This window comes from Haliotis rubra, unplaced genomic scaffold, assembly GCF_003918875.1.
Source record: "Haliotis rubra isolate DU_JTF1 unplaced genomic scaffold, ASM391887v1 Scf317, whole genome shotgun sequence".
In the NCBI taxonomy this organism is placed as follows: domain Eukaryota; kingdom Metazoa; phylum Mollusca; class Gastropoda; order Lepetellida; family Haliotidae; genus Haliotis; species Haliotis rubra.
Genome location: NW_025766988.1, coordinates 590,119 through 613,766, shown reverse-complemented (window position 1 = coordinate 613,766; position 23,648 = coordinate 590,119). Strand labels below are relative to the sequence as shown.

At 40.4% G+C, this 23,648-nt stretch overlaps 1 protein-coding gene across 2 annotated transcripts in view; it reads left to right on the top strand.

Annotated features, from left to right (window-relative positions):
* Positions 1-10,674: 10,674 nt before the first annotated feature.
* The window catches only part of LOC124283477 (protein naked cuticle homolog 2-like), a 123,505-nt gene continuing 110,531 nt past the window's right edge, over positions 10,675-23,648 (top strand). Inside the window, exons 1-3 of one of the 2 annotated variants that reach the window (XM_046719539.1) lie at positions 10,675-10,863; positions 11,109-11,138; positions 11,643-11,752. In XM_046719539.1, the coding sequence (XP_046575495.1) occupies positions 10,839-10,863; positions 11,109-11,138; positions 11,643-11,752 (165 nt within the window). In that variant the 5' untranslated portion in view covers positions 10,675-10,838. The remainder of the gene's footprint in view (positions 10,864-11,108; positions 11,139-11,642; positions 11,753-23,648) is intronic. The other variant, XM_046719540.1, reaches the window with a different exon arrangement.

Below are 23,648 nucleotides of genomic sequence, written 5' to 3'. Positions count from 1 at the left end.
AGAAATCAAACAAACGTATGACGTTAATGGACGCCACCTCAACGTCACATTCAAAATCTGAGACTGTCAGTAAAGAGGCATGAGTGAGTGAGTTTGATTTTACGCCGCTTTTAGCAATATTCCAGCAATATCACGGCGGGGGACACCAGAAATGGGCTTCACACATTTTACCCATGTGGGGAATGGAACCCGGGCCTTCGGCGTGACGAGCGAACGCTTTACCCACTAGGCTACCCCACCGCCCAAGTAAAGAGGAGGTTCCTACAGATATTGACATTGTGCTCGGTTAGTAATAGTTATGTGATTTCTTGAGGATTGTATGACGGGACCTTGAAAATGACCGCACGTGTTAACGTTATACGACCATAGTTTCAGGCCGCCTTCGTGGTGTAGTGGCTAGAGCGTCCGCCCGGACAGCGGAAGGTCGCGGGTTCGATCCCCGACCGCGTCATACCAAAAGACGTTAAAATAATATGGTACTTGTTGGTCCCTGCCTGGCGCTCGGCATTAATGGGTACAACAAGGACTGGTCGGCTCAGAGTCAGTATAATGTGTCTGCGTGGGGTATTCATGCTTCACTGCGGCATGGTATCTCAGTGGGCTAGCACTATAAAAAACACAGCTTCAGTCTGGGCTAGTACAAGCAGCCGCACATACACATACACACGCATGCACGTCGTCATATGAGCGAAATATTCTCAAGCACGACGTTAAATCCAGTTTCACCTCACCTCACCATAGTTTCAAGTTTTTGCCATGGTTGCTTCTCTGAGTAAACTGCAATTTTGTTCTTATTGCGTTTAGATTTACCAGTTAATTATTCCTTGGTCAGTTTATTCAGATGGTCAGTTATTTGAGGCCTGAATACGTTCCAGTGCTATGATTAATAGTAACGTATTGATAACATGAAAGATACTTATCAGAGGGGTACACAAAGTTCGCAGTCAAGACTACCAGTTGTCCGACTTCCATTTTTGTGGAAGTCGCGGTGGCTGAGCGGGTTAGGCGGCTGACTTTGTGTGCTGGCAATTTGGTGCGTGACTCTGAGGGTGTGGGTTCGAATCCCGGATGAGACTCAACTCAAAGTACTAGGATTTGTACTTAACTAAGTGTAATCCCAAATAACATATGTTGCACCATGAGATATGTTGTGTTGTGATACTTTTTTCTATTTGTCTATATGAAGGCGGTTTGTAAATAATCAAGTCTGAACCAGGCAATCCAGTGATTGGCATCATGAGCGATCACGCAAATGAGATTGGGTGACATGCATTAACCAAGTCAGCGTGCCAGACCACCCGATCCCGTTAGTCCTCTCTTACGACAAGCATGGGTTGCTGAAGACCAGTTCTTCACGGGTACATGTATAATATATACACCGGCTGGGTAGTATATAATTTAGTTATAGATCCTGGCATGTTCTATACGCCTTCTAGGTTATATTTATTGTAGTTATATACAAACGGTATATACGCATGTTTGTTATATACAGCCGTTAGTTGATATGAACTGAAGTTATAGACTCGTGCATGATATATACACCTGTTTGGACATGTATATTGTAGTCATATTCATGTCATGTTATACACACCTGTTAGGATATATACTGTAGTTATAGACTCCCGGATGTTCTGTATCTCTGTTAGGTTATAGGTACTGTAGTTGTAGACCCGTGTGTGGGGCGGTGGGGTAGCCTAGTGGGTAAAGCGTTGGCTGGTCACGCCGAAGACCCGGGTTCGAATCCCCAAATGGGTACAATGTGTGAAGCCCATTTCTGGTGTCCCCCGCCGTGATGTTGCTGGAATATTGCTGAAAGCGGCGTAAAACCAAATTCAGTCAGTCAGTCGGTCAGTAGACCCGTGTGTCAAATATACACCTGTTTTGTTACATGTATTGTAGATAGACTCACGCGTGCATGAGATATACACCTGATGGTATATGCTCTCGTGTACGTAATATTCATCTGTTAAGTTCTATATACTGATGATATATGCTCTCGAGTATGTTACGTTTATCTGTTAAGTTCTATATACTGATGGTATATACTCTCCATATACTCATGATTATATACTCCCATGTATGTATGATCTATTGCATGATCTTCTGGGTAAGATATATTGTGGTTAAATGCTTCCGAACATGTTATATTCAGTCGAACTTTCAAGGATGGTTTTCCACTAGATTGAGAGTCTTCAGTTCTAGATACTTACACATGACAGGCTTGGTCGTCAGAGAAGTTTCTAGAGTGGACAATGTCTAGAACGGAGGGCTCAATCTTAGCGGAAACATGTCTTCATGGAGACCTTTTCGGTCTGTCTTGTCTCTATGCCAAGTGCAGTTTGGATTGATATTTAGAAACACCGAATTTCAGTCAGCTCTCAACACTATTCTGATCTCAAGAACAGAGACCACCTCTTTCAAGCCAATTAACAGAGACAATATGCGGAACACTCGTGTGTGCGCAAACATCAAACTCAGTCCTTTCTGTATATTGCTATTGACATCTTTGACCCATTGTACAGACGTTTCGTAAAACTGAAACTGCGTTTAAAGATAATTTATTAATTATTCATTGATCTTATGTAGTCATTTACCGATTTCACAAATTAGTTCTTTGCGAGCTGTTTCCTGGATTAACCTCTGCGTTTCAATTGGGAAATCACCTCGTCATATTACTGATCTCTGAGACCATGCCTATGAACACGAACGCTGTTTGACCTTTGTTTCTGAATTTTTTGGTCAAAGATAAATCTGACTTCATTATTTTTTAATTACAGTTCGTTTGACATAATCCCCCCTCTTTAGAATCCCTTTTACGCTGATTGTATCAGTAGCGTGACATATGTACTAAACATACACTATTTGGCCATAGTCCAAGTTTGAAGTGTTCGATGTAGGTGTATCCCAACTGGGGTTAATTAGCGCTTCCCAGTGCCTGTCTCCCCGAGTAATGCATTGCTTTTCTCGCTAAATTGCCACGCAAAACTCTCTCACTAATCCAACAAATGAAATTCACAAAGGCAGAAACATCGAAAATTTATTAGCTGAGCTTTAAATTGTTTTCTGTCAGTGGCGATGGAAGGATGGATTCAAAGCTAGAATAAGCTTGCTACTTGATCAAAGGGAATCTGTTACAAACCAATCGATACGTACGCTAGTCTTTGATCGTATCTATTACAAATTCAGTGCATTAGGATCTTTGCTCCAAATGACTACCTATGCACTCAATCCTAGTATTGTTTTCATATTTAGCTATGGGGAGGACATACAATTTATAACATCAAAGGAAAGGGGTCTCAAGCGAATAGTCTAAGGGGAGATAACTCCGTGTGGTCTAGATCCACGAGGTGTGAGCACGGCCCACGTTAGGCACTCTGGGTTGACATTGCCCACTGTGATCGAAATTAAGTAAATGCATGTATCGCATGGAAAATGTGTCCGTTCCAGTAAATTATTGATGATTAGCTGTATAAAAACGTAATGGAGTCGTTGCTTTGTTCTCTAATCCTATGTGATCACTGACTTTTTATTGGACTTGTCTCTCGTAATGGAGTCAGCGAGTGGGGATATAAAATTAGGAACAAGTGAATCTCAAACGGTATTTTATGTAACGTTTCCGGGAATCAGCTATGTTGAAGGTTTACTTGGATCGCGTTCACTTAGTCCCAGAGTTGTGGAGTCAGCATAATACCCCCCATCTCCGCCTTATAGTTCTTGGTTTTGACATTTACCAGAAGTGATGGCCATTTGCTTCTCGACGCCTCAACGCCGAGGTACATGGAGGCTAGATCCCTTGAAAGGCTTGCTTGCGAGATGCCATGCAACTGTTGCTGGAACAATCGCTGTTTCAAATCGAAATAGTGATCTCTAAAAAATATCTAACAGCTGATATTTTGTCAGACGTTGGCATAAGAAACGCTTATTTTTTACAACCAGAGCCGTGTTCATTATACACGTTTTGAAGCCATGACTATCGGAATTTTCCAAAAGTGTGATCGGAGTTAAAGTGGACAGAGATATGCTTCCTTTTAAATCAGACAACAACAAAACTTGTCACAAGTCGGTGATGGGGAAAAAATATAATGCTTTACTTTACATATTTACTCGCTTTTTTTGGTGAGCCAAAATTTATCTGATGACAGGCAGTTTAAAACTGTGTCAGGTTTTTTTCTATAGACAGGCCTACCAAAGAAAACTTTCCCACTGTGCAGAAAAACGCAGAAAAGCCCACATTAATCGTGGAAATAGCAACATAAACACATTACCTCGCTACTGAAACAGTAAAAACGGCAACGAAAAACTCTGAGGAGAGTCTGAAACAAGTAAAACAACGCCGGTGTCATGTTTTACAGTATTCGTGGTGATATACTGTGGCAGTGCAGTTGTGTACACATGTTATCCGTAGGGATACGCCTACATTACGTATATAATAGCGGTCGGGTTCATACTCTACTCGACCCGAGAAGATCCGGGGTAGAATACGTCTTCAGCAACCCATGCTTGTCACAAAAGGCGACTATGCTTGTCGTAAGAGGCGACTAACGGGATCGTGTGGTCAGGCTCGCTGACTTGGTTGACACATGTCATCGGTTCCCAATTGCGCAGATCGATGCTCATGCTGTTGATCACTGGAGTGTCTGGTCCAGACTCGATTATTTACAGACCGCCGCCATATAGCTGGAATATTGCTGAGTGCGGCGTAAAACTAAACTTACTCACTCATACCCTACTCGGGGTTTAAGTGTGAGTCAGTATGGTCTTACGTCACTTTTAGCAATATTCCAGCAATATCATGGCAGGGTCGGGGTATAAGAGAGTGGTAAACGTCTAGGACCGGGGCTCCCCTTAAGCATGGAGCTGAAACACTCCCCAGCACGGATATAGCGCTGACAAAGCAAGAAACATTCGGGGCAAACCGGGACTTCGTTTCTGTTTCTGGCGCTGCCAAGGGACGCAACTCTGCATAGCGAATTCGTCTCCTCAGACGACTGGCTCACTACCGACTCTCGGTGAACTAATGACGAAGGAGCTGAACAGTACGTGAATTTATTCCTGTGGCCTGGATATGTAAATATAATACGTAGATGATGCTATTGTAGACTGTGGTACACTACACTAGTACGGTAGGTTGAAGAAGGTTGGGGGGATGCTACAGGTGCTGACTAACTAAAATATGCGTGTACAGGTATTTCCGTCAGCCAGGTAGACATTCGAATCGGACTCAAAAACGAGGCTGTGTAATGCTGGGTTTTTTTCTTTTCTTTCACTTTGTGTGTGTGTGTGTGTGGTCAGGCTCGCTGTCACCGTTGACACATGTCATCGGTTGCCAATTGCGCAGATCGATGCTCATGCTGTTGATCACTGGATTGTCTGTCCAGACTCGATTATTTACAGACCGCTGCCATATAGCTGGAATATTGCTGAGTGCGGCGTAAAACTAAACTCACTCACTCGCTCACTCACTCAAGCCTGATATGGATTCACGTCATTTCGACAACAATATTCCTTGTAACGTATCCATGTGTTTCCTGAGAATATCCGTGACAGGGTACATGGAACCGTTACTGGCATCACATACACCGTGCATCCAGTTTCTGGCCCCAAACCTGTGGTATTGGTGTGTTACTATTTCACAAAAGTCTGAAAACAGCGTGTACTGAACTTTGAACTTTCTCATACACGATACAGTTACTGTATATTTACCATTGATTCTACCATGATACTACCATGACTACCATGATACTGTTGATTCTACCATGACTTCAGTAAATACTGGATTGTGATTCATCAATTCAGACGTATATAATCGTAGATGTATACCTGCAGTAGTAATAGCAGCAGCAGCAGTAGTAGTAGTAGTAGTAATGGTGGTGGTGGTAGTAGTAGTAGTAGTAGTAATGGTGGTGGTGGTAGTAGTAGTAAGTGAGAGAGTGGGCTAGTTCAGTTTTACGCCGCTTTTAGCAATATTCCAGCAATATCACAGCGGGGGACACCAGAAATGGGCTTTTCACACATTGTTCCCATGTGGGGAATCGAACCCGGGTCTATGTCGAGAAGCACGAATGCTTTAATCACTAGTCTACCTCACCGTCCCTAGTAGTAGTAGTAGTAGTAGTAGTAGTAGTAGTAGTAGTAGTAGTAGTAGTAGAAAAGGAAATAGAAATTACTAGGCGTGATGTTCTTCAAGCAGCGACATGCTCGGATGGTGACTCGTTCGCATTTCTTTTCTTGTTTGGGCGAACTTGGGCCGAAAAGAGGAGTATTTGAGTCCACGTTCACAGCCTGCATTATCAAGAGTTCCCTCCCTTGGTATTGACCACCGGTCTCTACCCAATGGTGTACGGAATACTTGCATCAGTTACTCTCAAGACAACATATTTCAGATGAGGTGTTTATTTAACTAGTTCTTATGGATCGTGATATTTATAAAGTTGAATTGCATGATTGTAACCCGATCACTGCTTTATCCATTCGATTCCTTGAACAATCATTTAGGATTTCGGGTTATCGTTGAACCGTTGTTCGATTTGTTTCTTATTATATACGCAGCACTCAGCAATATTCCAGCTTCTTTGAGAGGCATTTTAGAAGATGGATAGATGAAGGAAAACCAAGTTCTATGGATAGACAACTTCTTTTTTGCAATGGGTGCGACGTTTCGGTGTAGGTACTAACACCGTTATCACTTGCTTGATAACGGTGTTAGTACCTACACCGAAACGTCGTCACTTGCTTGATAACGGTGTTAGTACCTACACCGAAACGTCGCACCCATTGCAAAAAAGAAGTTGTCTTTCCATAGAACTTGGTTTTCCTTTAATATTCCAGCTATATGGCGACGGTCTGTAAATACATGTAATCGAGTCTGGACTAGACAATCCAGTGAGGACCGCTGATCTACGCAATTGGGATACGATGACATGTGTCAACCAAGTCAATGAGCCTGACCACCCGATCCCGTTACAAGCCTGGGTTGCTGAAGACCAATTCTAACCCGGATCTTCACGGGTAGACCGTCGTTCGTCGATCGGATGTGCAGGCCTCATTGTTTGCGTCTCACTATATACCACATTGGAATGTTGCTCATAATACCACCCACTGGTTTGTCTACACTATTCACATGACGTCATATAGCTTGAATAAAAAAATGGACCCGTGAAGATCCGGCTTAGAATTGGTCTTCAAGTAACCCATGCTTGTCGTAAGAGGTGACTAACGGGATCGGCTGGTCAGGCTCGCTGACTTGGTTGACACATTTCATAGTATCCCAATTGCGTAGATCAATGCTCATGCTGTTGATCATTGGATTGTCTGGTCCAGACTCGATTATTTACAGACCGCCGCTGGAATATTGCTGAGTGCGGCGTAAAAAAACAAAAAGAAAGAAAGAACAAATAACGAGTGAGGTGTTGAACAAGGAACAAACATTCAACATTTAACACATGTTGTAGTGGAATCCGTGACTAAGGTCGGAGGTAAGATGGTGACCCAGTGATAATGGAGTACAGCTGCACCCGTAGTAGTCAACGCCGTTTGACGTAGTATTTAAACACGGGCAGATCTAACAGTGGCGATAAGTGTTCATACTCGTCCAGCCGCTTAAATATCCCCCACGTTTACCTGTCTATACGTATTTCATTGCGTTTGATCCTTTACGTATATGGTCCTTGAACAATATACAACTTAAATTTTGTATAAATATTACTGTCAGAAATATCCGTTCCACTGTTGTAATCAAAGAGTTGAAGTCTGATGAAAATATGATACTTCAAAGTGTTACGTCTACGGAACATTGCGCACTAACAATGAAAACACACTTACATAGTAAATGTAGGAAAAGATCAAACAGCCCGCTTAAAACATATGTGAATTGTTTAATGCGGCATTGATTGTTGGAGCCCGTGGCGCATTGCATTATTCAAACCTCGGTAGCATATGTTAAATTAGTTTTCTTTTTTAGGTTTCATTAAAATCATTTCAAGCGGAATTATGATTAATACATATGTTTGATGTGTCGACCGTTCGGGGCGGAACGCGATCAAAGCAACATGTTATAACCTGCTGTTTAGTCGTGGTAACATGCAGGCCCTGTGAGTGGTGGAATATGGAAATAGTTTAGGCGTGAACAATGGTGTATAACTATGAGTATATTGTGGTAATATGATGATATATTTGTCAACAGGTTGATACGTTGTGTCAGTATGACTATAGTGTGTGGATATGGTGATATATTTGTCAACAGGTTGATACATTGTGTCAGTATGACTATAGTGAGTGAGTGAGTTTAGTTTTACGCCGCACTCAGCAATATTCCAGCTATATGGTGGCGGTCTGTAAATAATCGAGTCTGGACCAGACACTCCTGTGATCATCAGCATGAGCATCGATCTGCGCAATTGGGAACCGATGACATGTGTCAACCAAGTCAGAGGCGACTAACGGGATCGGGTGGTCAGGCTCGCTGACTTGGTTGACACATGCCATCGGTTCCCAATTGCATAGATCGATGCTCATGCTGTTGATCACTGGCTTGTCTGGTCTAGACTCGATTATTTACAGACCGCCGCCCTATAGCTGGAATATTGCTGAGTGCGGCGTAAAACAAAAACAAACAAAGCAAAGGAAAGTGTAATAGGGCGACAAGGCTAGTGGTTTAAGTGTTCGTTCGTCTCGATCGTCCGGGTTCGTCCCTTGAGGTTACAAAATGTGATGGTCATTTCTGGTGTCCCACGCTCTTATACTGTGGAACGTTGCGGACAGCGGAGTAAAAATATACTCACTCACTCTATATGTGGCAATTCGTCTACTCCGAAAAAATATATCGTTGGATCAATAATCTGATCAAGGACATTTCAACTAGTACAAATTGTCTATCCTGTGTATAATGAAGATATCATACATACTTCAAGAAGAGCCATGCCCACACCAAGCATCACCCACCCACGTACGTCCGCTCCACCAGAGATACCAAGTAATATTTTCTTCAATATTGTTTAATTAGGAATGTGTATCGTCAAACTTAATCAGCACTAAATCCGTACCACGCTGTGCGTAAGCAGAACGTCTTATGTTGTCAAACGGTCTCCGTTTGGATCACAGCATACCACCAAGGAAAGATTGTAGAATAAACAGAGCATGGATCAATTATGCTTTTTAGCGGATAATTGAAACATACAAATGTTTTTTCTTAAAATCATTTTGTATCCGGCAAAGATTAACTTTTAAATTTCGAAACATTAACTTTTATATTTGGACATTAGATATGTTATTGCTGCAATGCGTATTTCTTCAGAGGCACGAGAACCAGTCTACCTCGCGCTGTGACGTCATACGTTGGCGATGACGTCACAGTAGACAACAATTTATCATTATATAGTCTTTCTTTCTGCTATTGGTTATACCACGTATAACGCAACACATTTGTTTAGAGTATGTCGTAATATTCCCATTGTATAATGAAACGTAGTGTTAAAAAATCCGACATTTGATATACATGTACATGAACCTGACGACATTGGGTAGCCTACTCAAGATTTCAACAGATCTCAGCTTCAATACATGCCCATTACTGCTAGCATCAAAGGAACGAGTAAAGAGAGCCACTATAAAGAATTAAGTAGATACGTATTGTTTGGCGAAAGTTCGACGGATGTGACAATGTTAAAATAATATTCCACTATGTGATCGGTGTTACGCACCAAAGAATAGAAAGCATCGGATGAAAATTAGTCAAGCATATATTCACACGCTGGTGCCAAAGAACGCACACTTTGGGTGACATTTTCTTTCTAATAATAAATCAATATTCTTTATACAAGCGTTTCTTGTTTATCACTAATATATGGGGATATTATACAACTCGCGTTATATTGCAGTCAATTCGACTTTGAAATTTCAATTCACGCCAGAGAGCCTCGATGCATTTATTCAATGTTATTTCCATTTGATGGCGATAAATCTGACATCAAAAGAATAGTCCTGAAATAATGCTGGGATTAAGTAATTAAAGTTTAATGACATACAAATCAACCTTTATCCAAAGTCACCGCCACGCCCCCTCGGCGCGATGGTGGGGTCGCTTTTACGCTCAAAACGTAAACATTGTTACACATTCAGTGACGTCATACTATTGTTATCAAAGGCACAATCGCACGGTACTCCCGCCGTAAAGTGGCCACCACGATTCAATACGTTACACGCCCGTTGTATAAGCCCTCTGTGTTGTGGAATATACCGCCGCGCTGTGTACTGTTAGCCATGAAAAATTAAAACGGAGCATTGCAGAGGAGAATATCATTTCGCACGCTGTATGATCAAAGAAATCACCGATGAATGAACATGGACCAATAAATGGAACAAAGGCAGACACAACAATGGGCCAATCAGACAACTTCGCATACGGACCGGTCCAATTATCTGCAGTCAAACGCATCGCGAAAAACGCGGTAACTCATCCAATTGGTATTTAACGCATGCATGTTTGAGCAGTTCTTTCCAGCGAAAAACGCTGCAAGACGAGTTAACTGCTTGACGTATATTACCCGTGTTAATTTAACACCCATCGCCTAATTGCAGCAATATAAACGGGCTAAATGAAGGAATCCGACGTATTTACCCCTCGCGTGATAATGAACTAGTCCGACTGTCAATCACGTAGGTCGACCCCGCCCCCTAGTCATGTTGTGAGTGAATGTGGTGGTCGTGTTGACTGGTCTGGAGCGAGACACTCGTTCAGCAGGAACTTACCCTTCTCAAAGTGCGATTTTCGGACTACTTCACGTTGAATGGGAGACTTTTTCTACTGCAAAGTTTGATGGAAAAGTGTGACACAGATAGCTATGGGAAAACTTCAAAGTAGACATGGTGAGTTTTTGGGGGGAGAGTTACAGCTTGACCTCTCGCGCGCATGCTGTACATCGATCGCGTGAGTGACCGCCAGTGTCCGAGAATGGACACCGATGGCAGAGGTTAGGTCAAGTAAATTGTCATGCAGTTGTGTAGCATGCCATGCTGTAGACGTAGACGACGTCCCTGCTTGATTTTGTTGCTGAGTTACTTTGTTTATATTTTTCATAATCACGCCCACTCTCATCCCTCGTCCGGTGCAGTTTGTCGCAGTGTCCGAGTTCCACGTGAAGGTAGATGCGTGTTAGACTTTTTTTTATCACACCTCGCTTTAAATATCACACGTTCACCCAGCACGCTAATACACGAGTTATTCCTCAACTTATTTTGGTTTCTAGAACTTTAGTGTTTGAATGTAACTTGCATGTTAGACAAGTGTATAATTTTGATAACATTCCCTTTCTTACATGTTTGTGACAAACATTTAACCATCGTTGACAATGTTACTGAAGTTAACAATTATGAATTTCCAGAACACTTCACGTTCACAAGTCTTTTAAAGTTACCAGAATGAAAAGCACTACATTGTGTCAATATTGAACTGAGTTTCAGAGCATGTAATGATTCTGTGAGATGTCAAAGCGCTTTTGATTTACCATTTGGAAAGTAAACAGAACTCAGACTGAAGTCATTTTCGTTGATCAATAGCTTTTAGCATTACTTTGGTGGAGTTGAGATAAACCAAACGTCAGAGCATTCCTCGGTTTTTTTTTATTGAACTCATTATATCGTTTCAGCCGAGTGCTTCTTTGTGAATGCTCACCTCAACAAAGCGCTTGAGGAGCAAATCTGGAAGAAAAAGACCGGATTTAATCTTGCCAACTATAACATGGACGAGTCTATATCAGTAAGTAAAGATTAAATGGACATACATACCCCCTTTCTAGCAGTAAATGTGTACACATGGTATGTTGACACTTTGTACACAAACTGTTCTACATTGTTTTAAAGAGCCCCTGTTGTGTGCATGTGAATTGAAACATTGTTGTACAAGTTAGTCCGGGCGCTACTTCAAAGGACGGTCTTGAGCCACGAGGCACTGAGAGAAATAAGGGTGCCCCAAGTCCTTGCGTTTAAACTTTCAGCTTTCCACAAGACGTGATTTTATCAGCAGGAGAGCCACTCAAGACTTGTTTACGAGTTTTCGAAGGGGAAAACATATTTACAATATGAAGCAGAGGGGACAGTTTGGAGGTGAATGAGAAAGACGAAGGGAGACAGGTGCTTGGTCTGACTGTTATTGACGGAGATGAAGGGAGGGAGGGAAGGAGGCTAGCCTCTGCTTACAATACGCAGGGCAAGGCCGCCAAGTGAAAAGCAAGCTAGCTATGTCTCGGCTAAATTACACAGCAGAAGGAAGGTAATAGGTGCCCGTTCTGTTTGATGTTGGATAGAAATCTGATCCACGCCTGACGAAACCAAGTCAGGCCACTGAGGTGTCGTTCTGCATGGCTGCCCTCCCCGATCAATACTCAGGCCCAGTGCTGAGGGATGGAGATAGGAGGGAGAGGCTAGATTAAGGGGTACGGGGGAATTAAGGGAGGGGGGGAATTAGTGGCAAGTAGTGTGTGTTTTACGGGAAGTCTGATCACAAGGGGGAAGGGAAAGACTGATCACAAGGGGAGGGGGAGAGAAGAGGGGATAGCAGATGAATACCACAGAGGGGAAAAGTTGAAGGGGATTCAGAGATGGACAGAACAGAGAAGGATTGGGATGAGTAATAAAGGATCTTGGATGAGGGCAGTTTTTGTAAAGAGCAGTGAGAGAATTGATTCGCTTCCAAAATCCTAGCAGGTCTCGCAAGATCTGAGAGCTTGTTTGAAAGGGATATTATCATGTCTTGAATAATGTGTCTCAACGTGATGCCACAGATTTTTTTTTCAGTAGATGCTCTATTGATTCAGGATCTTCAGATGATTTGTCAGGCTGTAAAGTATTTTTTCCGTCTTAGTTCTGAGTTTGAAGGTTCTCCCAGTGCACAGGGTTAAACCAGAGAAGTAGGGATGACTTTAGTGATGAGGGTGGGCTTCAGCTGGTGTGAGGGTAGGGTGGATGTCAGGGTATCGGGTATATGTTGGTGTCACCAGGGTAGGATGGAGACAGAAAGATGAATGGACCAGTGAAGGGAATTGATTGCTGTTTGTAGGAGATACGTTTGATGGGACAAGAAAAAATGTAGTGGAGCAAAATGTATTGTAAGAATGAAGACTGAAGGAATAGATGAGACTGTAGAGTAGAATTAAACAAAACATGATCTGTGAGTAACTGTGCTTTTGACAGAAAGTTAAATGTGAAATAGTAGAAGAAAAGTGGAAAGGGGAATGGTCTGGTGAGTTCTGTATAGAAGGTTTTTGATATATGGAACATGTGATAACACAGATATACACCAAACTGTTGTAGAAGAGTGTGGAACCTGGGTGATAATATCGTACATATACTACTTGAAAGTAGTGAAATAATAACAGTTTTTGTGTTGTGACTATGGTTACACTGCTATAACTTGTGGGTGTTGAAATTGAATTCGATGTGGGTGTTCTTTATCTTTTATTGAGTTGGGTATAAGAATGGAAGTCAAAGATGAAGATGGCTAGAAGCAGTTGATGTAAGAGCGAGTGAGTTTAGTTTTACTCCGCTTTTAGCAATATTCCAGCAATATCACTGCGGGGGACACCAGAAATGGGCTTCACACATTGTACCTGTATACATGGGGAATCAAACCTTGGTCTTCGGCGTGAAGACCGAACGCTTTAACCTCTAGGCTACCCCAATGCCCCAGTTGATGTAAGAGATGTAAATACTACTATATGTAAAAGATGTCCAAATATGTATAAGTAAATGGAATATTGAAGAAAAAGTTAAACAGGTAAAGGACTTCAGTACATGTTAACTTCAAATCAAACTATTACAACAACGTGAAAATAATATCCTTGGATTTAAATTGAAATTGAAATTGTGATTAACTTTAATGACAGGGAAAGGAGATTTAGTGAGTTCAGTTTTATCCCACTTTCAGCAATATTCCAGCAATATCACAGCAGGGGACACCAGAAATGGTCTTTGCATTGTATCCATGTAGGGAATGGAGGGGGGAAATGTGTAAGGGAAGAATATGTTTGCTCAAGGGGCAGGTTTTTTGAGTTAAAGGATTAACATGTATATGATAAAAAGAATTAAGCATGTGCGTTACAGTGCACGACTAGAGGGGTGGGAGGTGAAAGTGTAGAGTGAGTGACAGATTGGGAAAGATACCACACAGAATGAAGAAAATCTCAGTGGGGAAATGGGGACTGAGATGAGACTGAGTGAGAAATAGTTTTATATGACTTCCACTTTCGAAAAAATGTCAATCAGATGAGTGACAAATAGTGGAAATCCATGGAAGAAAGCTGATTATCTTGAGATTATTTTGTGACTTGCATTAGGAAAAGGGAATGAACGTCGTGTCAGAAATATCTATTGAATTAAAAAAAAATACTAATTTAATGAAAGTCTTGCAAATTTTTTCTAAACAAATCTTATCTTTGAATAAAAAAACAAGCTTTAATGCAAATGTCGAATATTGAAAAAAGCCATTGATTCAGGTATGTGAATGACAGCTAGGGTGCTAAACAGAGCCATCGATTGGAAATAAAAACATTTTTTATGTATGTCAGATTGATGAAATAGACTTTTTTTGTGTCGTGGATTGTCAAAGTTAGTTCAATTTCCTGGAAAGCGTGGTCCAAAATTGTTTCTCGTTAAAGCTTGTGGTTACATTAGTGTTGTAACAGTGCTGCTCACACATTGTCAGAGTGGTGTAGAGTCGGTGCCTTCAACATCATTAGGTCAATTCTCCTGTAATGACTCCGTTTTGTGTCAGTTTGACGGACAAATTGACCCATTAATGGATTTTGTTACTGAGAGATAATTAGGCAATTATTTTCTGAACTTTATGAACTGCGCATTGTCTTTGCTTTCTGTTGGGGGTGATTCACACCTTACAGTGTTGGTCATATAGTATATGCCATTTAATGGCTCCCTATTTGTTGAGCTACTACTAAATGTTAAATCTCAATTCAATCAAGCTGTTTTATGCTTCAAAGGAAAACGTGCCATGACAGACACAATCATGTGAGACAGCTGTCAACATAAACAGTATACCCAAGTGATTTAAGATGGTTTTATGTTCAGATACTATTTGAAATGAAGTTCAATCTTCGACCCGCGTCATACCAAAAGACGTTAAAATATGGTACTTGTTGGTCCCTGCCTGGCGCTCGGCATTAATGGGTACAACAAGGACTGGTCGGCTTGGAGTCAGTATAATGTGTCTGAGTGGGGTATCCATGTTTCACTGCGGCATGGTATCTCAGTGGGCTAGCACTATAAAACCAGCTTAAGTCTGGGCAAGTACAAGCAGCCGCACATACACACACACGCATGCCTGTTGTCATATGAGCGAAATATTCTCAAGCACGACGTTAAATCCAATTTCACCTCACCTCACCTTGAAATGTAGTCTGTCTCACAGTCCCTGAACCACATTATTTTCCTACTGCCTAGCCCTCTCTGCAATGTTTACACCCTAAATAAAGCCCGACTCTCTGGGGCTCCTTTTCAATTTAAATTTGTTTTTGGGTTACTTTTCAAAATTATATATTCAGGGACTAAGCATTAGTCTATTTGAAATGTAGTGGATAAATTTTGAGATGTAGTGCAACCAATGGCATTGGTTAAAGGTTTTGGTTAGATCTGACGTTCCATATTGGTACAATGTGTAAAATCTGTTCTTGGAGTTGTGAAGAAGCGTACAAAAGCAATTAATTTCATGTCTTATACATTGGGACCCTGGTGCCTTGTACTGTGATGTCCTTCAGCCAAACAAACATCTCTGTTAAGATTCTATACACTCTTAAATGGAACCGACACAATTGCCTCTTATAAAACCCCAAGAAGCAGACATTGCATATGGGTGAATGGACGCAACTAGCTCAGTGTGAAGACTGGTGCCAAAACTAATTTGATAAATGTATTTAGAAACCATTATGGTGGTCAGCCATGAGGGGGCCTCCCGTTATAGCTGAATGACACTAGGTGGCCTGCAGGGTAATAGCATTCCATTCGGCTATACCGGGTCGGGAATGGGTTGAGAAATGCAAATCGGTGTGTTCCGATTGTGTGTCAGATGTGACAATGTGACAATCACGGAGGTATTATGGAAGACGTTCACTGAACCATAAGCTCCCTGTGCATATAAAGCACTCGGTTTCATCTAGAATAATCAATCGAAGTTACATCAATATTTAACAGTGTTCTCTTGTAAAAGGAATACTGTGGTGCTTTGTGACAGTAGTTTTTAAAGTACGATGTAGGTTTTAGGGTTGCCACGATGCATCAATACTTTTTATGAAATGATACAATTCTCGATACATTCAAAACTGTATCGATATTTGGTTTTGAAAGTATCGGTTTAAATATGTTTATGTATCATTTACATTTTGCAATTATATCATGTTTTTTTATGTTATGAGAGTTATAAATGATTATTTTTCCTGCACAAAGATGTGAAATTAAAACTTTTTAATCTCTGAAAATAAGAAATGTTGATCTTTTCATGGACAGTTATAAAATATGAAATATTAATGTTCAAAATGTAACTAAATTTACACAATAATGCCGTGAAAATAAGTATCGTGATACATATCGAATCGTGGCATGGGTATCGTGGCATGTATCGATTCATGAAACTTATGTATCGTGACATCCCTAGTAGGTTTCTTCCTATGCAACAATACTGGTTTTCTCCAAATATCTAATTTCTGTGTCACTTTCATGTTCTCTGTCACTTTGAACTAACATGACTTCAGAAGAACTTTATAAAACAAGACTCACTCACTCGCGTTATCTAAACATTAAGGCTCTAGGCAGTTTGCATCCGGAATTGGCAAATGTGTTGATTAAAGAAAATGGTTCAAGTGAAACTGCTAAAACAGGGTTTGAACAACTTTAATTTAATCATTCAAATTGTGTTTTCAAAATGCAACAAAAGGTTTCAAACAAATTAGTATTGAAACGTGTCACAGTTTTCACACTTCAAATTTTACAACCAGTCTGGTTTTGACACAAAATTAATTACAAACCAGAGATGCCTTTTGATGAATACATCTGTTCACAGCTTGAACAGTAAATGCACAAATTAGAAAATTGATTTTTACAGCTTGGATAAATGAAGTGTACAGCATGATGTCATATTTATTGTGGGTGTATTGATTGTCATGTTTGTATTGCAGTTGTGGTTTGTGTGGTATCTGTATGTCTTGAAATAATACTTATTAAATACAGCTGAACTATATTCATCAGAACCTGTTTGATCAAGAATTTCGATTTGTTGAAACTGTTAAGAGTTAAATTATGTTTCTACACAAGTTTGTTCAATTTCTACAAAAGTCGCTTAGTCTAATATATATAGATAATTTTGATAGAAACAAACAATTCCATTTTAAATTGAAAAGAAGACCCAGTGAGAAAAGATTCAGAAACTGAGGAAATCTAGACTTGCTTTATTTAGGGCAGTAAGGTAAGGCAGTAGTGAAAACAATGTGGTTTAGGGATTGTGAAACAGGCTAGGTTTGAATAAACTGGGGGCGGTGGGGTAGCCTAGTGGTTAAAGCGTTGGCTCGTCACGCCGAAGACCCGGGTTCGATTCCCCACATGGGTACAATGTGTTAAGCCCATTTCTGGTGTCCCCCGCAGTGATATTGCTGGAATATTGCTAAAAAGCAGCGTAAAACTAAACTCAGTCAGTCAGTTGAATAAACTGAGTGTTAGTTTATGTAAATATATGATTTTGATAGAAACAGAAAACCAAAGGTAAATCTAGACTTGTTTCATGCAGGGGTTATGGATTAAAGTAAGGGCTGGAAGGAAGGTAGATTGATATGGTTAAGGGACTGTGAGACAGTCTAGGGTTTGAATTGGTTGACAACAACTGATGCTGGTCGTAACAGGCGACCAAGGGGATCAGATGGTCAGGCTTGGTGACTTAGAATATTGTTTATGATATCAATCACTAGAGTGTCTGGTCTGCACTTGATTGTATAATTTCCACTGTCACAAAACTTTAATTTAAGTTCAGCATTAAATATCAAACAAACAACAGATTCAGCAATGCCAATGTATAGTGGACCTCCATTTATTGGGACAGTAGCATTCCGAGTGGAGTTGTCCAGATTGTCAATTTTCGGGATTACAGATTTAACAATTTCTGTATTTGTATTCAAGTTTTTCAAGTTTTTCCTCACAAGGGCTTACAGTTTTATGGCATTGTCAGCTTTCATGAGTATCTTTGAAATCATGTTGGAGTGTAGTTTTACCCAGTGATTATATAACAGTGAAATAGTATCAGTTTAAACTGTTATTGGCTGTTTATGGTAGTGCTTAATGAATGAGAAAATTCTTGGAAATTAGAAACAATGTGAATATGATTGATGAAGGGAGTAACCATTGCTCACACAACTTATTACATCAGTAATGATTACTCCCTTCAATGTGCCACACCTTAAGTCAAAGGCATCATTTTCCTGGATTTTTTTGCTCCTTGAAATGGTATTGTTAATTTTCCTGTTTAGGCGGGGCCCCGTCTAGCTCGTTCAAACCTCCAGGCCGTAATGGATAGATCGCTGTAGGGCCTTCATAATAGGATTTTCATGATAGGGTTTTAATTAACTGAGAAATAATTGCCATGCTAATTACACTCATATGAACATATAGCCATTAATTCTGGTCATTACTGCCCAATAAAAGTTGTTCGAAGGTTCAAAAGAAATCCCACGTTTATGTTAATTGTTTGAGATAAAATAACTATTTTCTACCGTTTACTTATATCCCACGGCAGGAGGATATACGAACCGATTTAAGAATTGGTGATAAAACATGGGGGTAAGTGGTTTGCTGGGCAAGTGTATGTCTCAAGTTCAAAGGGAAGGTTTGAGTTGGGTGAGACTAGGTTTCACTAGTAAAAGAAGTAGACCCTTTCAACTTGTCCACACATACTAGGCGTGGAGTGGTGTTGGCTTGTCAGCACTGAGTACTACACATCTGGGTCAGCCATTATGATAAGTTTTTGTTCTTGAAAGTATGTACATAAGGGCTGTCATGTTTATATATGTTGGGTTTGACTCTCTGGGAGGGTGGACGTTTACTTTTATGCTACTTTCATCATTATATCAGCAATGTATCAGCACTATTTCAGCAATATAGTATTGAAGGGTTACTGAGAATTGGCCTCACATTGTAATTTTAAGACCCAAACCCAGGTTTTTTAAATGGCTAACACTTTAACTATTAGACCTGACTTTCCTATAATTCATGCACAAAACTGCGGAATTAGGCTGTAGAATTATGAGAAGTATTTATGGTACGATGTCACAAGACTTGAACCTACATGTATTATGTAACAGTTGAACACCTTAACCGCTTGGCTCCAGATGTCTTGTAGAGATATAGCTTGATATGAAGCACTCTCTGGATAAGCTTACCCTCTTGCGTGTGGAAGAGTGGAGCAAAATACGTGTCCGAGGTGTCCGGTTGACTGAATGAATATCCCATGTCATTGCTGGTATTCTATCTTGGTTATACCACTTCCATCGATGTTACTGCACTTTTAATAAACATGGTGAAAGACTACTCACTAACTCAACAGTAGACATGAACCAGAAAATCCATTATTGGACCTGTCCACATTTCGGGGGATAGTTGTTGTTTGACTCAGCCTGACTCAGTCTGACCGACATCATCTGACCAATATGTTTGACCAAGTCTGAATGTGTATTGACCGGTATGACCATCGCTAATTGTCAACAGTGGGTACCACCGTCCTACAAGTTCCAACTGAATACACAAACCCCTGTTTACACACCTCGACATTGTACTGCCATTACGTATACCACACAGACTTGTCGTCACAGAGTACTGTCTGCGTCTGTCTCTATCATATACGCTTCAGCTGGAGGTCTCCCATTAAACACTTACGTTTTTCATAAGGCAAAACAGAATAATATTGTTGATATGATAATGTTCAGGTGTTATGATTTAAACACACTCACTCACGCACTCACTGAGTCACTCACTCACTCAAGGGGGCAGTGGGGTAGCCAAGTGGTTAAAGCGTTCGCTCATCACGTGAAGACCCGGGTTCAATTCCCCACATGGGTACAATGTGTGAAGCCCATTTCCGGTGTCCCTGCCGTGATATTGCTGGAATATTGCTAAAAGTGGCATAAAACCATAGTCACTCACTCAAGTGATAAAGTGCTTGCATTAGAAAGGCATGCACTTCTGTGGGGAGATGTCACTTTAATCACTACATGAGGAAAATTTTCTCTTTCATGTTGACCATCCTCCTCTAGCAGGGACTTTTTTACGCTGAGTTACACTGTACTCTCATACATTTCCTCATCCAGCCTTTCCATGGGTGGCGTCGCTTAACACATTGTAGGAAAGAGGGTGTACACTCACAGCATCACATGCTTGTACAATGGACGGAATGTCAAGCCCTCTACACACAAGTGTTAGACTGACCTCATGGGGGACCTAATGATGAACGTTTAGTCACACAATATACACTCTAAAACGTCTTTCACGGTAAAGTATCACGTTTTCAAATACACTGACTCAATTATTTGCAGTTCAAGCTGGGCTTGTTATTGACATTTTCTCGATAACAAGATTGTACGGATCACATAAACCAGTGAAATGTTGGAATTAATGCAGCATTTTGGATCGTAATGAACCTGATTGATTTCTGCCATGTCGTGTCAAGTAGAAAGTGTTCTTGTGGGTGCAAAGTTGTTATATTATGAACAGCATCTCCATGGAATTCTTACAGTAAAAAGACCTTCGCTGCCCAAATCTCCAATCTGGTCCATTTGCTCTGTATTAGTCACCGGGGCGGTGGGGTAGCCTAGTAGTTAAAGCGTTCGCTCGTCATGCCGTAGGCCCTGGTTCGATTCCCCACATGGGTACAATGTGTGAAGCCCATTTATGGTGTCCCCGCTGTGATATTGCTAACAGCGGTGTAAAACCCAACTCACTCACTGTATTAGTCACCAACTTCTGTAAATGTTAACGTAACATGTCAGTACCGTTTCAAAATGGCTACGGTTTCATGCACTCAGTACAAAGCTGGTACTCGGTGAACTGTTATCTTTTTATTACTTGCATGAATTAGTAATAAGATTGTCATTTGTTCCTAAAATGTCAGGAGAATACATTTTTTTAATTCACTGTGCGATTCAAAGAAAGACGAGGATGACTGAGTGAATCACAGATAAATCAACCTTAAGAGGCCTTAGTATCCCTTAAGGCAGTATTGACTTACAGGTTTAAAAGAACAGGCTTTTGAGGAAGGCAGTTCTGATGATTAATGCTCAGATTATTATACAATATTTTGTGGTGCAAAATATTACCCACGTGCACTCAGTTGTAATTCTAACATCCCTGGAGAGTATACAGTCACAACACCATCTCCTACCAGGTACCCATTCACTGCTGGCGCGGTGGGGTAGCCTAGTGGTTAAAGCATTCGCTCATCATGCCGCACTGGGTACGTTTCCCCACATGGGTACAGTGTGTCGAGCCAATTTCTGGTGTCCCCCGCCGTAATATTGTTGGAATATTGCTAAAAGCGCATGAAACCCAACTCACTCACTCAGTATTCACTGCTGGTGGGATATTTGGAACAAGTCTGTTGCCAACGGAGACACCACATGTAACATGGGCTTCTGTTTTGGGCAGACCAAAAGCTGTAGAAACACTCAGGTTATCTGTTATAGACAGAAGATATTGTAATGTGGCGATATGGATCATGTATGTATGCCCTCTCTTATGTTTAGTTGTCAGGCAGGTAGTATACTAGATGCCATTGATACTTGGGAATAATCTCATACGTTCTGCAAGACTACTTATATATAGGCATGCATTTTCCCGGTAAAGGGACATGCTGCTTTGATAATATTTTGTTAGCTAGGATTCTTTTGAAAAAAAGGAAATCCTCAACTGAAAAGAAATAAAAATAGGCTTGTCAAAAGACGCTAAGGACTTGATGATTCTTTCATGTCACATGGCATGACTTGACCACAGAAATATGTCAGGATGGGCGATGCTTAACTTCTTTGAGTGGTACATTTTAAAAAAAAAGGTTATCTGAATTTATTAAAAATATAGTTTGGCGCCCTTTCATAGACCATAGTCTGAAGGGTAAAAAAACAGAATTTGTGGAAATGCGGAAAAGGATTGGGACTGGCATTGTTATCAGACTTGTGGTTAGATAAGTGCTGGATAAGAGATCCAATAGTGGAAGATCTTTTGTAGTGGAGGTAAAGAGCGACGAGGTTGACTTAACAGCGGTAATACATTTCTGAGCATGTAGCAATGGGTTCTATGTTATCGCCACTGCACTTTGGCATCCTCGCTGTGATGAACACAGCATAAAAACATATCACGCACACAGGTAAAAAAGTGATTATTTGTGAATTGTGCGCTCGGAATCCAGGTTGTGGCCGCAGGAGCAAGGATCAATTGAAAGAGTCAGAAGGCTGCCTTGCGAGATGATTTCATTTGATTTGACTCACGATTGCAGAGCACAAATGACGATATTGCTATTGCACAAAACACTGATTACTTTGCCTGGCTTTGCAGGGACTAACAGCAAACATGGCAACCGGACAAAATAAGACTTGTAATGATATCAGATACGTTTGAAGGTTGAGCTTCCTATTTGGCTAGGAATGATAGGACGGTGAGCGTAGTTTAATGTTGTATTTAGAGTGCAATTTGTGTTAAAAGTTTGTCTACAGGATGAATTCAAAGCAAGGGGATTGTGCAATTAGTAGTTCATTTATTCTATTTCTCAATGGAACATTGCTTGTGGACTGATTTCAAATTAACCCCTCTTTTCATGTATTAATTCCAAAACTGTCCAATAAATTGAACTCAGATGCTTAAAGTATCTGGCTAGTTTTCATCAAGCAGATTTTCTTTTCATGTGTTTTATCCCTGCGTCTTTTTCATACTCCCGTAACCATGATAACCTTTTATAGTCATGATTGTCAATCAGAATCAAATTCCAACTTACGTCTTTTAAAATCTTAGTTCTTAAGACTTCTTTGAAATAATCCTTAATATTTCATAGCTTTTGCTATGAGGGTTGTTCTTCCATATGTTTCCTTTGAAATATCAAACTGATACAAATGCAAAGCAATTGTTTATTTTGTGATCTTTGTAACATCAATTGGTTTACAATACATTAGGTTTGTTCAATGAGAGTTTATCAAGAAGCAGATGAATGTTTACTTTGAATTGTTCATAATTCCACTTGATCCCACTCGTGATGGGATTTTAATCATTATGAAGGCTTACTTTAGAAAGGTATGCCATGATTAGCTCAAAGATTAAACCCTTACATTTCTTTGTAACAGGAATCCAATGTATGGTACAAATACCAGTATACATCTTTGTGTTTTATTCTACAACCTACAAGACCAAAGTAAAAGACATCATCATCATCATCATCATCATCATCATCATCATCATCATCATCATCATCATCACAACAATAGCAACAATGATAATCATAACACTGACCTACATATGACTGATGCATAACAAAATGTAGCTAAAATAATGTTACTCTTTTCATGACCCATTTGTGTTTTTAATTAATAAGATAATTGCATTTGACAACTCAGTAAATGACCAATACTCAG